We start from the raw sequence: 15,195 nt of genomic DNA on the forward strand, positions 1-15,195 counted from the left end.
TTTGGACACCTACTCATTCAAGGGGTTTTTCTTAAAAAAACAAAACTATTTTCTACATTTTAGAATAATAGTGAAGACACCAAAACTATGAAATTACATGCATGGAATCCGGTAGTAACCAAAAAAGTGTTAAACAAATCAAACTATATTTGAGATTCTTCAAAGTAGCGAGCCATGATGACAGCTTTGCATACGCTTGGCATTCTCTCAACCAGCTTCACCTGGAATGCATTTCAATAAACAGGTGTGCCTTGTTAATTTGTGGAATTTCTTTCCTTAATGCGTTCGAGCCAGTCAGTTGTGTTGTGACAAGGTACGGTTGGGTTGGTATACAGAATATGGCTCAAATAAGCAAAGAGAAACAACAGTCCATCACTAATGTAAGACATGGAGGTCAGTCAATCTGGAACATTTCATTTTTTCAAATGCAGTCGCAAAAACCATCAAGTGCTATGATGAAACTGGCTCTCATGAGGACTGCCACAGGAAAGGAAGACCCAGAGTTACCTTTGCTGCAGAGGATAAGTTCATTACCAGCCTCAGAAATTGCAGCCCAAATAAATGCTTTAGAGTTCAAGCAACAGACATATCTCAACTGTTCAGAGCAGACTGTGTGAATCAGGCCTTCATGGTCAAATTGCTGCAGAGATACCTCTACTAAAGGACACTAATAAGAAGATGCATACTTGGGCCAATAAACAAGAGTGGACATTAGACGGGGGAAATCTGTCCTTTGGTCGGATGAGTCCAAATTTGTCTTTGGGAGACGCAGAGTAGATGAACGGATGATCTCCGCATGTTTGGTTCCCACTGTGAAGCATGGAGGAAGAGGGGTGATGGTGTGGGGGTGCTTTTCTGGTGACAGTCAGTGATTTATTTAGAATTCAAGGCACACTTAACCAGTATGGCTACCACAGCATTCTGCAGCGGTATGCCGTCCCATCTGGTTTGGGCTTAGTGGGACTATCATTTGTTTTTCAACAGGACAATGACCCAACACACCTCCAGGCTGTGTAAGAGCTATTTGACCAAGGAGAGTGATGGAGTGCTGAATCAGATGACCTGGCCTCCACAATCACCCAACCTCAACCCAATTGAGATGGTTTGAGATTAATTGGACTGTAGAGTGAAGGAAAATGTGGGAACTCCTTCAAGACTGTTGGAAAAGCATTCCAGGTGTAGCCGGTTGAGAGAATGCTAAGAGTGTGCAAAGCTGTCATCAATGCAAGGGTGGCTACTTTGAATAATCTCAAATAGAAAATATAGTTTGATTTGTTTAACACTTAAAAAAAAAATATTACTACATGATTCCGTATGTGTTATTTCATAGTTTGATGTCTTCACTTTTCTACAATGTAGAAAATAGTACAAATAAAGAAAAACCCTTGAGTTGGTGTGTCTGAACTTTTGACTGATACTGTAATTCCCAGAATCATTGTAATGCGGCAGGTGTAGCAGATTTGAAATCTATCCAGCACTTTTCAATAAATATTTTTATATTCATTGTTCTGGCCACAAATTAGGGTTTTCTTTTTTAACCACACAATCATGTGGTCATAACCATATTCAATGGAAATGTTTTCTAATGGAATAATAATTCCTCTCACATCCCGCTCCTGAGTAAGGGTAGCCAATGTCTGCTGCTGCAGGCTTTTGTGTCAGTGTTGTTGCAGTAATCATTGCGGACTATCCATTGTGGGGGATTAAACATATTGGGTTTCCCTACACAATCATATTAACCTATATATCTCTGTAGTGTGTGTGTGGCACTCGCTTTTGTCAGTCTCATTAGTGAAGTGCTGAGCTTTATCATTTCTGGCCTCACGCTGTGAGATATGGAAATAACTGGGTCTGGAGTGTGAAATCACCTCTTATGGATCCCCACCTCTTATCACCCCCCCCGTTTTCCACAATGTCTAGGTTTCCATCCAATTGGTGACAGATTTTCATGCACTTATTCTAAAATCTGCATAAAGAAAACATGCACTTTCCCACCAGTGGTGTGTTTCCACCAAACTGACTTGTTGTGGATATAAAGCATTGCGTGATGATTTAGTGCATAGAAGGTACTTTTGTTGCGTAAGTTATGTCCTGAATAAAAATCTAAAGTTCAATGTGTTTCCATTGCATTTTCAACACTACCTATTTTAGTTTTGTAACAAACTGTTGTGTTAAATAGCATATATGCACTCTGGTCTTGGCACATATGTTCTAGCCAACAGCTCTCAAATAGTACCGGTAGACTAACCTACATTGGGAATTATTATGATAAGTGAGAATTTTGATTTGTCAAATGGCAGCTGATCATCGTGTCACCAAAATAATTTCCTCTATTGGAAAGGAGCATCATGCTCATCACTGTGGACTTTCATCACCCTGTGAAGGGACTCATAACTTATTTAATCTTTAGTGGGAGGACCTGACAACATATCTTCACGTGACTCCAAGTTTACCTTAATATGATGGCTATTATATCAATATTTGAGCATTAAGGCATTCCCAATGCCATTTCTCGCCTAATTAACTAAAAGATCCCACCATGTTGAAGGACAACATTCTGTCAACATTTTATTAAATTGTACTGACATTTCTTGTTTCCATCAGTCTTTTTTTAATTCGTCAGATATATAGTGCAACCAATTTTTCTTTAACTAAATATTTTGCTGTGCGACCAGGAGTTTTATTTTGGGTGTACTGTAAAATCTCAGATTTTATAATTGTTGTAATAAGGCTTTGCTGTTTCATAATTTTTTTTTCTCAGAGTGCACTAGAAGAAAAAAAAGTGCAGATTCAATATATTCATAAACCATGTGTGCTGTTCTAAAACTACTTGCGTGTCGTTAACTGTTTGTTTATACTTTGTTCAGTCATGTTACCTCATTGGCTGGCTGGCTGGCTAGCTAACAACCTGGTACATTTACCAGCATATGCAAACATTTGCGGGCACAGAAAGAAAGCAAAAGGTATAGCTTGTTCTTCCGGAGACCAATGATCATAGACATGAATATAAAATGCGTTCCCATCACAAACCTGACATTTACATTTTTTCTATGTAATGTATCTCAATAGGAATATAGTTATTTTTACATAATATAGAAACCCTAATATTCCACAAATGACTTCCTAATTTCTGTGACAGGTATTCATATTAACAATTTACCTTTCCTAATAAACAAATGTATTTCAAATCAAAGTTTATTTGTCAGGTGCGCCGAATACAACCTTATACAGTGAACTTATTCCTTACAGGCCCTAACCAACAGTGCAATTTAAGTAAAAAAAAATAGGTATTAGGTGAACAATAGATAAGTAAATCAAATAAAAAAACAGTGAAGGATAACAGCGAGGCTTTATACCGGCACCGGTTAGTCGGGCTAATTGAGGTAGTATGTATGTGGTAGGTATGGTTAAAGTGATAACCATACCTACATATATAAACCGAGTAGTAGTAGCAGCAGCAGTGTAAAAGAGGGGTTGAGGGGATACACGCATGATACGAATAGTCTGGGTAGCCATTTGATTACCTGTTCAGGAGTCTTATGGCTTGGGGGTAAAAGCTGTTGAGAAGTCTTTTTGTCCTAGACTTGGTGCTTCGCTACCGCTTGCCATGCGGTAGTAGTGAGAACAGTCTATGGCTGGGGTCGTTGACAATTCTTAGGGCCTTCCTCTGACACTGCCTGGTGTAGAGGTCCTGGATGGCAGGCAGCTTAGCCCCAGTGATGTACTATTTACAGTTATATATTAGGTTCTAGGGCACAGCCTGCTTCAAAAGTAACTAATTGATATCGGCCCAATAAAGGCTGTATATCAATTAAAAATTATATATTTTTAAATAGGTATTTTCTGGTGCTCCTAACTTGTATTTGGAGCCCTAGTCAGGTAATTAATCTGCATGACATGGTTGGATGGAAACCTGGGTAGTGAGGTGTTTAAAAAAATATATATCTATATATATTAACCAGCCACTCATCAGTCCACTGCACTGACTCAATGTGAGACATTTCACATGATTGGAATCTGATGCAACACAAGTTCCTCTTCTTTATCTGGTATTGTATATCTTAATATGGTGTGTGTTGGTTGAGCTGCGGTGACCTGGCTGCTGCAAACTAGCATGTGGTGTGAGATGCTGTGCCAGTGGTTACAAATTACCCCACCTCATCTTGTCATATATAACACCAAATACCAGAACAAAACAGTTTCGTATCAAGTCATTTTTCCTATTGAGTGATTTATATTTATTTTCAATGAAGCCTATCACCACAGATCCACTACAGAGCAAAATATAGCAGTTTCATTGACACATTATAGTTGAGGCCCTAATACACTTTAGCTAATGCTTTAATTCGCTAATTGGAATGCACACACCATCTACACACAAGTCCATAGGTGACACTTTACAATGTCACACTCAGAGCTGCATACCCTTACTTCCCTGGGAGCCTAATGGACCACCCTTGAGGACAGTTTAAATGATGACCCAATTAAGATGCAGGTCTCCTCCACATGTGGCAGTGATCCACTGTGACAGAGGGCTGTCGACTGGATCCTTGGCAGGGTGACTGTCTGAAGCAGTGGTGCCGTCCCATGGATGATACATAGTCTGATTCTAAAGGCAGTCAGTCAAGTACACGGTGCATAGCCCAAGAGTCAGTGAAATTAACACACTTTTGGTGAGGTTAAATCAACCCATTGTGTGGTATCTTAATAAACACATTTGAAAACTCATTTAGTGTAGGCCCAATAGCCTACATTTTTACCAGTATTGCTGGTGATGAGTAAATACAATACCTGGCATACTTCACTGGAGAATGTCTTGCTAAAATGTTATCATAGAAGGCCACTTCTGAGGTGACCTGGTATTTGCAGCATAGGTTCATCATCCCTGGAGACTGTCAGAAGCTATAGTCTTTAATTCTCATGTTCATTTAGAGGTGCTTAACTTAGCACTTTGTAGAATGCCATGGAGAGGGAGAGCAACGCAACCAGCAGCAGACTCATTCACGCCAGCCCAGTGCCTGAGCTAAAACAAACAGGGTACCTCGAAACAAGCTGCTGATTCTGTTTCCACGAAGATTAGCGGATTTAGTCATACCCCCAAAAAAAAAAACACCAGATAAGCAGTTGGTCATGAAAATGTCTCTTTGTGAAGTGCTAATTGAGCACCCACGCTTCCTAATTGTTTTTTTGAAAGTTGGCACTGGTGGAATTCCTAATTGCACGAGGATAAAGTTACATACCTATCCCTTTGCTGAGACGCAGCCGCTTATCTTTAGAGCCAAATACTACAGTTCTTTTTTATAACAATACACACTTTAATTTTAAAGTCTCAGTAATTACACAGATTTGCTGAGTGGTGATCCCAACAATTAGAATTAGCTTGGGTCTATGAGAACCTTATTAATGTAGCCTAATTTCCTTGGCCTAAGCTTTTGAAATTGCTGCAATGCTGAAAAGCCACGACACCACTCTAAAACTAAATGCCGGGATGGTGGTTGACAGTCCTCTCGGTTGTAGCTACATTCTTATGTTTTTGTCTTATGTTTTTTGTCTTGCAAACTAAATGCATACATCAGTGCAATAATGGTAATGTTCATATTTGGTCAAACACTGCATTGATAAGGCATACAGTTTCCATGCATTTTCTGCATGTTATGGAATGTTCTGTCATGCCCCTCCATACCCACACTGGCCTGCCTTTTTATCTCCTGCATCCTGTTTTCAAGACTTCTGAGCTTCTCATTGTGGCCTCCACAGGATCTTCAGGCATTCTACAATAGTTTGGGATTTTATTTTTTATCCTTCCTTTTCAGAACTTTTACTCTCCATTGTCACAGAACAAACACATTTAGCTACTGAATATTTGACCTAACTATGACTAATCAAACGTATGACTACACTGAAACACTTCCTCTGAGTTTGAGAGCGAGAGAACAATCCTCAGGGTGTTCTTCCCTCATTAGCCCATTGTCAATTAAATCAGATGGGACATGATTACTAGTCATTTTTGGAGGAGGAGCAAAGCCCCTGGAACTCTAATAGCCCTCTGATATAAATGGGTCAAAAGCTCTGGGTAGGTTTGTGTTATTCCAGGGAATCTGATTAGCAACCATACGGTTGTATATCTGTTTCCCGTGTGGGCACTGTGATGGATATGGGGCAACATTCAGACTGGGCTCTAAAGACTTCACCCTCCACCAGTGTCAATTAGTGACAATTATGCCAATGTATGTTGTGTGAATTAATGTGAGTAAAAAAACTAATGTCCCTTGCTGGAAATTAAAAGTTGATAGTTGACTATGGGCGGTGTGTTCAAGACTATACTGCTTGATATGATCCGGATGACTGTCTGATCACCCTCTCCGTAGGCAATGTGAGCAAGACCTTTAAACAGGTCAACATTCACAAGGTTGCGGGGCCAGACAGATTACCAGGAAGTGTACTCTGAGCATGCGTGGACCAACTGACATTTTCAACCTCTCCCTGACCAAGTCTGTAATAACCACATGTTTCAAACAGACCACCATAGTCCTTGTGCCCAATAAAGCAAAGATGACCTACCTAAATGACGACCGCCCCTTAGCACTCATGTCGGTAACCATGAAGTGCTTTGAAAGGCTGGTCATGACTCACATCAACACCTTCATCCCGGAAACCCTAGACCCACTCCAATTCGCATACCGCCCCAACAGATCCAGAGATGACACAATTTCAATCACACTCCACACTGCCCTTTCCCACCTGGACAAAAGGAACACCTATATGAGAATGCTGTTCATTGACAGCTCAGCGTTCAACACCATAGTGCCCACAAAGATCATCACGAAGCTAAGGACCCTGGGACTAAACACCTCCCTCTGCAACTGGATCCTGTACTACCTGATGGGCCACCCCCAGTTGGTAAGGGTAGGTAACACATCTGCCACACTGATCTTCAACACTGGGGCCCCTCAGGGGTGCGAGCTTAGTCCCCTCCTGTATTCCCTGTTCACCCACGACTGCGTGGCCAAACACGACTCCAACACCATCGTTAAGTTCGCTGATGACACATCAGTGGTAGGCCTGATCACCAACAATGATTAGGTAGCCTATAGGGAGGAGGCCACACTGCCAGGACAACAACCATAACCCCACCGCCACCATTGGGCACTTTGTTCACAACCATGACATAAGCAAACCGCTCGCCCACATGACGCCATACACGCTGTCTGCCATCTGCCTGGTACAGTTGAAACTGGGATTAATCTGTGAAGAGCACCCTCTCCAGCGTACCATTGGCTATCAAAGGTGAGCATTTGCCCTCTGAAGTCTGTTACGATGCCGAACTCCAGTCAGGTCAAGACCCTGGTGAGGATGACGAGCACGCAGATGAGCTTCCCTGATACTGTTTCTGACAGTTTATGCAGAAATTCTTTGGTTGTGCAAACCCAGTTTCATCAGGTGTCCGGATGACTGGCCTCAGACGATCCCGCAGGTCAAGAAGCCGGATGTGAAGGTCCTGGGCTGGCGTGGTTACATGTGGTCTGGGGTTGTGAGGCCAGTTGGCCGTACTGACAGATTCTCTGAAGCCGCCTTCACCATTGTTTATGGTAGAGAAATGAACATTAAATCCTCTGGCAACAGCTCTGATGGACATTCCTGCAGGCCGCATGCTAATTGCACAATCCCTCAACTTGAGACATCTGTGGCGTTGTTGTGTGACACTACTGAACATTTTAGTGGCCTTCTATAGTCCCCAGTACAAGGTCAACTTGTGTAATGATCATGCTGTTTATTCAGCTCCTTGATATGCCACACCTGTCAGGTGGATGAATTCTTGGCAAAGGATAAATGCTCACCTAACAGGGATGTAAATACTTTGTGCACCAAATTTGAGAGAAACTTTTTGTGCATATGGAACATTTCATCTTATGAAACATGGGACCAACGCTTTACATGTTGCGTTTTTCTATTTTGTTCTGTTTTCGCTAGTTAGCATTTAACTAACCGAATCTGATGTCGCTATTAGTTTGTGCCAATTTTGTTAGCATTCTGGTAATTGAGGCCCGAGGGGCTTTTTTGGGGGCCTTTTTAGCGCCCCGTGTGTGCGATTACAGTATTACTGAGGACGGTATGACAATATGAAAATCTGGATATTGTCCAAGACTAGTGTGTATAAAAATAAATCATGAAACGCATGCTGGTTACCTACATACGTTTCATACGTGTAGCTGTAAGTCGCTCTGGATAAGAGCGTCTGCTAAATGACTTAAATGTAAATGTAGCTGTGTTGTCGGCCAATCAAAACAGCGATATAGTCAGAAGATCCCTGTGTAGCAAGTGAACTGGGAGATTTCTAATAAATACAAAATGGAATTTTAAATTGTAATTAAGTTGGCTAAATGAGGAGTAGGCTGGAGTTCTTGTAGACATTGTTGTCGACATTGGCTGGGGAGTGCAGCAAAATAGCCTTGCTACTTTAGCTAGCTAGCTGGTTAACTTAGCTGGCTACTGTAGCTTTACTATTTTATTTTTATTTAACCTTTATTTAACTAGGAAAGTCAATGATTTGATGCAGTCAAGACGGGCACTCTACTTCCATGCCACACACCGGCCCCTACTCCTCTCTCGCCCCTCCCCCCACCCCTGTGCTGCACTTTGCTTGTTTCAGCAGATCGGCTCTTGAGTTGCAGGAGCAATTCTCCATTGAAGTTTACCCACCCCCCCAGTTTTTCTTCTTCTTTAAAACACATGTTTCAATTATCTGAATATATCCCAAAAATATCACTAATTTCAAATGCCCATCCCTAGTGTGCGTCAAACAAGTCCGTGTGCTGTCACTCTCTCGCTCTGACTGAGGGTAGCAAGCTGTGACATTCCATGTGTGAAGAAAAATAGAGCATTTTCACAGCTGCTCCCTTTTTCCCCACTGGAAAGTAAAAACAAAAAAAATTGGTTAGAGACAAGTTGAAGGGTCTGGTTAGTGCATAAATCCATGCAGTGTTTTGAAGCTGTGGCGTTTTGTAGGTTTACCTAAATAATCCCGGGGTTTGTAACCAATACAGAATTTCAGGGTGAGTGTGTTTTGAACCATGCACACCGCTAGCTTCAGGTGTGATTGCATGTAAGCCGTTAACATAAGCACCCAGAGGTCATGGGATTATGTGTGTTGTTGCCATGCAACCTCACTCGTGTGATACCACTCCTTACCCCCACTGCCCCACTTCTCATTAAACCTATAGGCTGCGTGCTCATGATGCGTGGCTTTATTTTAGGCTCCAGAGAGCGAGGGAAATGGAGAGATTCATCCTTTCTGCTTGGCTTGAAACAGCAGACGGACTCAGCCTCCTCATCCTGTAAGACAAACCTCTTCCCTCAGTGTTTAGACGATTAAGGAAACTGGACAACTGATCAGAATATTTTTTTAAATCACTTAGCATCACTTCCAGCATATTATGTGAGGTCCATTCCAGTAGCCCTCTTCCTCCTTTGGTTGCTGCTTACTGACCCTAGAGTACGGAGATTACATTACCTGGGCGGCAGGTTCATAGCATGGCACAGATGGATTTAGAGTTGTGTTTGCATTGCTTTCCGCACTGGAGCACTCAGACCCTAGTCACTCCAACTCAACGTTTTCCTCGGCAGCAGAACAATCAGCATCAGTGGAGCGGGAACTCCTTGTGAGAGAGCGGGACAGACCAGGAGATGCAGCAGAGAGCGAACTCCGCGTAAGTGTGGCACCTAGCCATCCAGCCCTCCTTACTTTCCTAACAGGCTGGTAGGACAGGAGACTGAGGTGCATGATTATGCACAATCTCTTTGTTATTCATCTCTACCAGACAGAGTAGGGTTCTTGGAATTACCCATCCCTTATTCCCCTAAATATAATTTGTAAGGCTTTGCTTTTTGTTTGGGTGAGTTAATGCTATGATTCTATATTTCATTGATCGATTGTTGGAGTCCACATTAATTGGCTCCATTGATGTAGACAAATTGTGATCTATATAATGATGTAGCATGTGTTCCCTAGGTTCTCCTCCTGTACTTACAACTTGATGCTCCTTTGAGTTTTTCTAGTCTTCATTCATATTATGACAAGCTACATTATCCCCATCTCATTTGAATATGGCTCCAAATATCACATTTTTGTTTTTTAGAAAATTGCACATGAAAAACTTTTATTTTACATTTGAATAAAGCAAACTCCTAACTCAAATTGATGACCACTAAAGAAAACAGTTGAAGTTTAATATAAATTGAAATAGGCAATGTTAGAGATTGGATGATAAACCAAATATTATTGACACTGACCATATTAATCACGTATCGCAGGCATTTTGCTCAGCTCTAGGCTATATGTTTGCTAGACCTAGTGGGTACCAGTTAAGGAGGACAATCCCATTCGTGGGGGGAAAGCGTGATTGGCTCTTTTCCCCTCATGACCGCTGACAGCTCAGCTGAGGCGCATCGCTGATCTAAAGTGGTGCAGTTTCATTACTTGTTGACGCTGATAAGGAGTGACTTGACATCTTCTGAGATATTTTAGCATGGTGGCATCCATTGTGAGAGGAGGAAGGGGGAAAAACAGGAGAGGGAATGCACACGAGAACTAGAGCCAGAGAGAAATGGGAATTCCTCAATCGAACATTAACAAGCTGAGTCTGCCCTCTCAGCCCTAGAGATGTAGCCCTTGGAAATCGAGAGGTCCCTGTCCCTCTTTCCTTCCTGCCCTCCACTCCATCCGTCCAGGGCTAACCAGAGGTCATGTCCTGAATGCTCAAACACAGATGCATTTCTAATTCATCAATTTGATTTGAGGAGCCTGGTGAAAGGGAAAAGACAGTACATGGTATATAGATAGGCTATTTGCTTGTTTCCCTTGGCACAATTTGAGGGTTCAAGCTGTGAAATACTTTCCCAAAAAATAATTTTGAAACCTCTTCCTTCAAAGTGGCTATTTTGAACTACAAATAATATCATTGTGTAAGTCCATCTGTAGAGGAATCTCACATTGGTCCTGCCAAATAATGTTTTCAGTGAGTAGTCTAATGAAATCGGGTAGCCTAAATGCTAGTGTTTTTACATGGCCATATTTGATGTGAAAATATAAGCTAGGTCTGTTTACACCTAAAACATTTAGTCGGAGGTGAACCTTGATGTGCCTCACTAAAGCTGCATGTGACTAGACACCATCTCAGTAGCTCCGGAGGGAGGTAGTTTTTTTAATGAAAAATTACAGTTCTCAGCCTGTAGCCTCCTGTGGCAGAAACCCTTCCACAGGTTGTCAGTCCAAATGGAACACTCTGAATGGTCTGAAAATTGCTATGGTGAACGTCAGCAAATCTAATGCAATAGTCTGTTTGTGCTATATAGATTTCAGAAATACTTTTGAGAGAATTGCAGGGTTTCAGCTTGTTCATATTGCCCTGAATGCTCTTGCACATTGGTTTCATAGGTGAAAACTGTTATATTCTTCACTCAGCTAATTGAGGGGGAAAAAAACATTTTGTATTGGTTAATCCTCTCAGGATACACTGTAGCGTACTGGCTATATGCGATACACACTGACTCAAACGGAGAATTTTAAATAATTAGCTTGCTATGTTTCCTTCCGAAACTGTCAAGACACGTCATTACAGCAGCCACTAACTCTGTCTGCCCGCACTATGCTGTGTGAAGCTTTCTGTGGGTTTCAGATAGGAGCCTCCCATCTAGTCCTCAACACTAAATCTACCCAACTCTCTTCCTGTTTCTCATGAGCGGTGTGAATTTCTGACTTTGCATTAAATTAGTCTTGCTTTTTCACTTCGTGCCAGCTGCATATGTCACATGCTGGAAATGGAGGCCCTCTATCATGTTGTTGAAGTGAAGGAGCCTCTGTTGCCTGCTGTCATGTGATGTAACTCCCTGTACCTGTGCTTCCTGTGAGAAAGGGGTGCCTAGACTCTGCGAGGAGAGTGCCTGCTTCCACTGTGTGGGTGGGTGGGTGGTTTGTTTTGCTTTTTACCTAGCCTATTAGGTGAAGGACAGTCATGTTTGCATGACCAGTCAGTTTTATTGTTGACAAGTTTAGTTTGTTCTTTTAGTGCACAGTATGTAGGATACAGAGCAGCCTTATTTTAGGCTTATTTTTTTTTCTTAAGAGTAGTGCTTAAGGGTTAAACTAGTAGCTGCCAGTAGGAACAGCCAGAGCAGAGCTTCATTGTGCTGCTCTTGATTCATGCACTGACACAATGAGGCATTCCTCAGGCTGATAAAACCAGCGTGTCCTATCGCTGCTGTCATGGTTTATGTTCATACCCCATTCATCACAACACCCTGGCTAACCCTGGCCTCCCCTATCCCCCAAAACGCTCTAATTTACACCTATATAAAAAATAAGCTTGTACATTAGTGAGGACTGCATTGTCATAGGGTGTAACAACTTAATTTTGATAAAACATTGCTTAGTTTCCATGCTTTTGTTGCTTTGAAAATAACTATGCTTTAGCTTGAGTAACTTCTAGCTGGTTACTGCACATAGGTTGGTGGAATATTTATAGACATTTTTAATTTTAAGTGGCAAATGGAAAGTGTTTCTACGCGCTCATCTCTCAATGAATAAACTTACGTACACAAGCGGTTTCAGACGTGGTGGGAGTGGAACACTTATGCCTGGTGTTGCAATGAAAAATATGACAAGCATCGGTCTAACACTATAAAAAGGAACACTGAAATTATTCAATAATAATCTAATATTTGCAAGAGTTGCACTTTTAGAATGTATGCAAGAAAATTAGCCCAAAAAACATTCACACCTTGGCCCCTAGGCTAATCAGCCATCTCTTTCTACTCACACAGCCACCATCGTGACTATAACAGCTATACAGACAGTTCTGATCTAAGGCAATTAAATTCTCTCCAGTGCAGCTACAATGTAGTTTAGCAAACCTGGACGTCTGTCCAAGCCACAGCTGGCCAGTACAGCTCCGCTCAGGAAGACCTGCCTTAGCATTAGCATTAACACTCCACTCCCTGTGAATCTGCACAGCAGCACTGAGATTACTGTGGACCTTTTTTATAGAGCAATCCTTTGACCCTATCCTCACTGGAAGGTTTAATAAGGAAGTCAATCCATGCACAGCTCTCGCTCTCTGCTTCCTCCGGATGGAACCCCCACTGTCTTCTGGCCTGTAAAATATGATGATGAGAGGATGCTCTGTGCACATATCTCATGGTGCAGGTAATGCATGTGTTGGCAAGCCGTGTGTTGTTCCCTTTACAGGCTGAGGGGTTAATAGTTGCTGGATAAATAAATAATGAAAGAAACAACCGTGACCAACAGTGGAGATGGAGAGGAAAAAAGCCTGGAGCTGCTGCGTCTTTAGTGGAATCACAACCCCGCTTGTGCTGATATTCTTTGACCCCGAGCTACAAAGCAGACTGTGTGCGTAGGCAAACACCAAATGACTCACCCCTGGATCAGACTCTTTCCTCTGCTGTTATTGTGTTGTCGTTGTTTCAGATCGAGACGGGCAGGATATTTGCTCTATGCAAATGTTGGGTGAATAATATGGTTCTCTATACACTAGGAAATATGCATTTGAAATGAGAATAATCATGAATCAATTTCAGCAGTTCTTTCAGAGTTTGAAATTTACAGTAGGCTTAGGCCTGCTTAGACACTTGATAAACCCATCTTTTCAATATATACACCTTTTTAGTTTAAGCAGATGTTGGAAAGATGCTAAGTGAAGACCTGAACATCCAATTCAACAGCAATAATGTTGGTTCAGGCCAACATGTATCTACCACCCCCCTTTTTGTAGGCATTGTACTATAGTCAGTCTCCATGCTGACTGATGTATCCATGCCCCTATATACATGACGGGGTACCAGTATGAGTTAATTGAGGTAGATATGTACATATAGGTAGGGGTAAAGTGACTAGGCAACAGGATAGATAATAAACAGTAGCAGCAGAGTATGTGATGAGTCAAAGGAGTTAGTGCAAAAAGGGTCAATCCAGATATGTCAACTATTTAGCAGTCTCTCAATCATACGCTCACTTCTCACATCTGTCTTCCTCAGTCTCTCCATCAAACAAAACCTTTAGCCTGCCAGTCTCTTAACCCCCTCCCAGGAGCGCCACTGGCCTTTTTCCCCGTCCACAGCACACCTACCCCCATACCAGACTTCATCGCTATCATTTAAACAAAAATTACAATAGCATACCCCTGCTGCTCTAAACCAGATGGGAGCACTTAGTCTTGTTTGAAAATAACTGTGACAACCCATTCATCTCCCCCCTGTTCTGTGGTGTTAGCCCAAAATCTGGGCCAATGTGTAAATGTTTCACCCATCTGGCGGGAACGTTAAGTCGGTGACCTGTGAAACTTTAACCAGTTGTAGAAAAGCTTCTGTTTGACTAAAAAAGCAGCCTGCTTTTAATGGTGCGGCTGAAGCTTAAAAAGCTTTTGTCGTTTACGCTCCGTTCCACTCTCCTCACACCTGTTTTAGTGGCTGCTCTATATAGGTAGACTAGAGGGTAAAATCTTGCTGCAGTTTCTTACTAGCTTAATATTTCAGAAGATGTCAATATAATGTTATGCTCACACTCGCTGTTGACTTGAGAATTGACCCTAGAGTCCTAGACACTCAAACTCAGTGGTGTCTTTTAAACGCATAACATGAATAGTGGTGATCCCTCCTTGTTTTGGCTAGCATAGTTTGCTGGCATTTTAGTCTTATCTAGTTTTATGTAGACTAGACAAGAGCATTCTATCAAGTCCAAGAGTAAGGCCGTATACTACGATCTCTGCGAGACCAAGAACCCCAAAACAAAGCCTAGTCCCCAGTCAAGACTATAACATAACAGACCCAGCCGAGTACAGGGTTATTTTGAGCAGCAGGCTAGGCCTATTTGTTTGCCTTGAATCAGGCACAAAGAATCCCTGTGTGGTTGTTATGGTTTTATGAATGAGGATTAGTAAAGAAATGGTCTAATTTATAAAACTCTTGATTCAGACCTTTTTTTAATTTTATTTTTAGGAGACCTGGATGAATGAGTGTTAACCACTGAAGGATTACTAATGATGGACCAATGAGTAAAATGTTCATTGAATATGTGACTCCATTGAGTCTGTGTGGGAGCGGATGACTGTAACAAACTGAGAATGGTTTGAGATGTTGGGAACTGAAAGCGTTCATGTGACTGAATGGAATAGCCTAAGCTAA

At 41.8% G+C, this 15,195-nt stretch overlaps 1 protein-coding gene across 5 annotated transcripts in view; it reads left to right on the plus strand.

Annotated features, from left to right (window-relative positions):
- Window positions 1–15,195, plus strand: part of LOC115111300 (ras GTPase-activating protein 1-like) — a 46,263-nt gene that overhangs the window by 1,596 nt on the left and 29,472 nt on the right. The window contains exon 1 of one of the 5 annotated variants that reach the window (XM_029637217.2): window positions 9,329–9,707. The exons of the other annotated variants lie outside the window; for them this stretch is intronic. Coding sequence (XP_029493077.2) covers window positions 9,685–9,707 — 23 coding nt within the window. The 5' untranslated portion in view covers window positions 9,329–9,684. Of the gene's footprint in view, window positions 1–9,328; window positions 9,708–15,195 lie in introns of those variants that run through there. 5 annotated transcript variants of the gene reach the window in all.

The sequence above is a fragment of the Oncorhynchus nerka genome, linkage group LG27 (genome assembly GCF_034236695.1).
Source record: "Oncorhynchus nerka isolate Pitt River linkage group LG27, Oner_Uvic_2.0, whole genome shotgun sequence".
NCBI lineage: Eukaryota > Metazoa > Chordata > Actinopteri > Salmoniformes > Salmonidae > Oncorhynchus > Oncorhynchus nerka.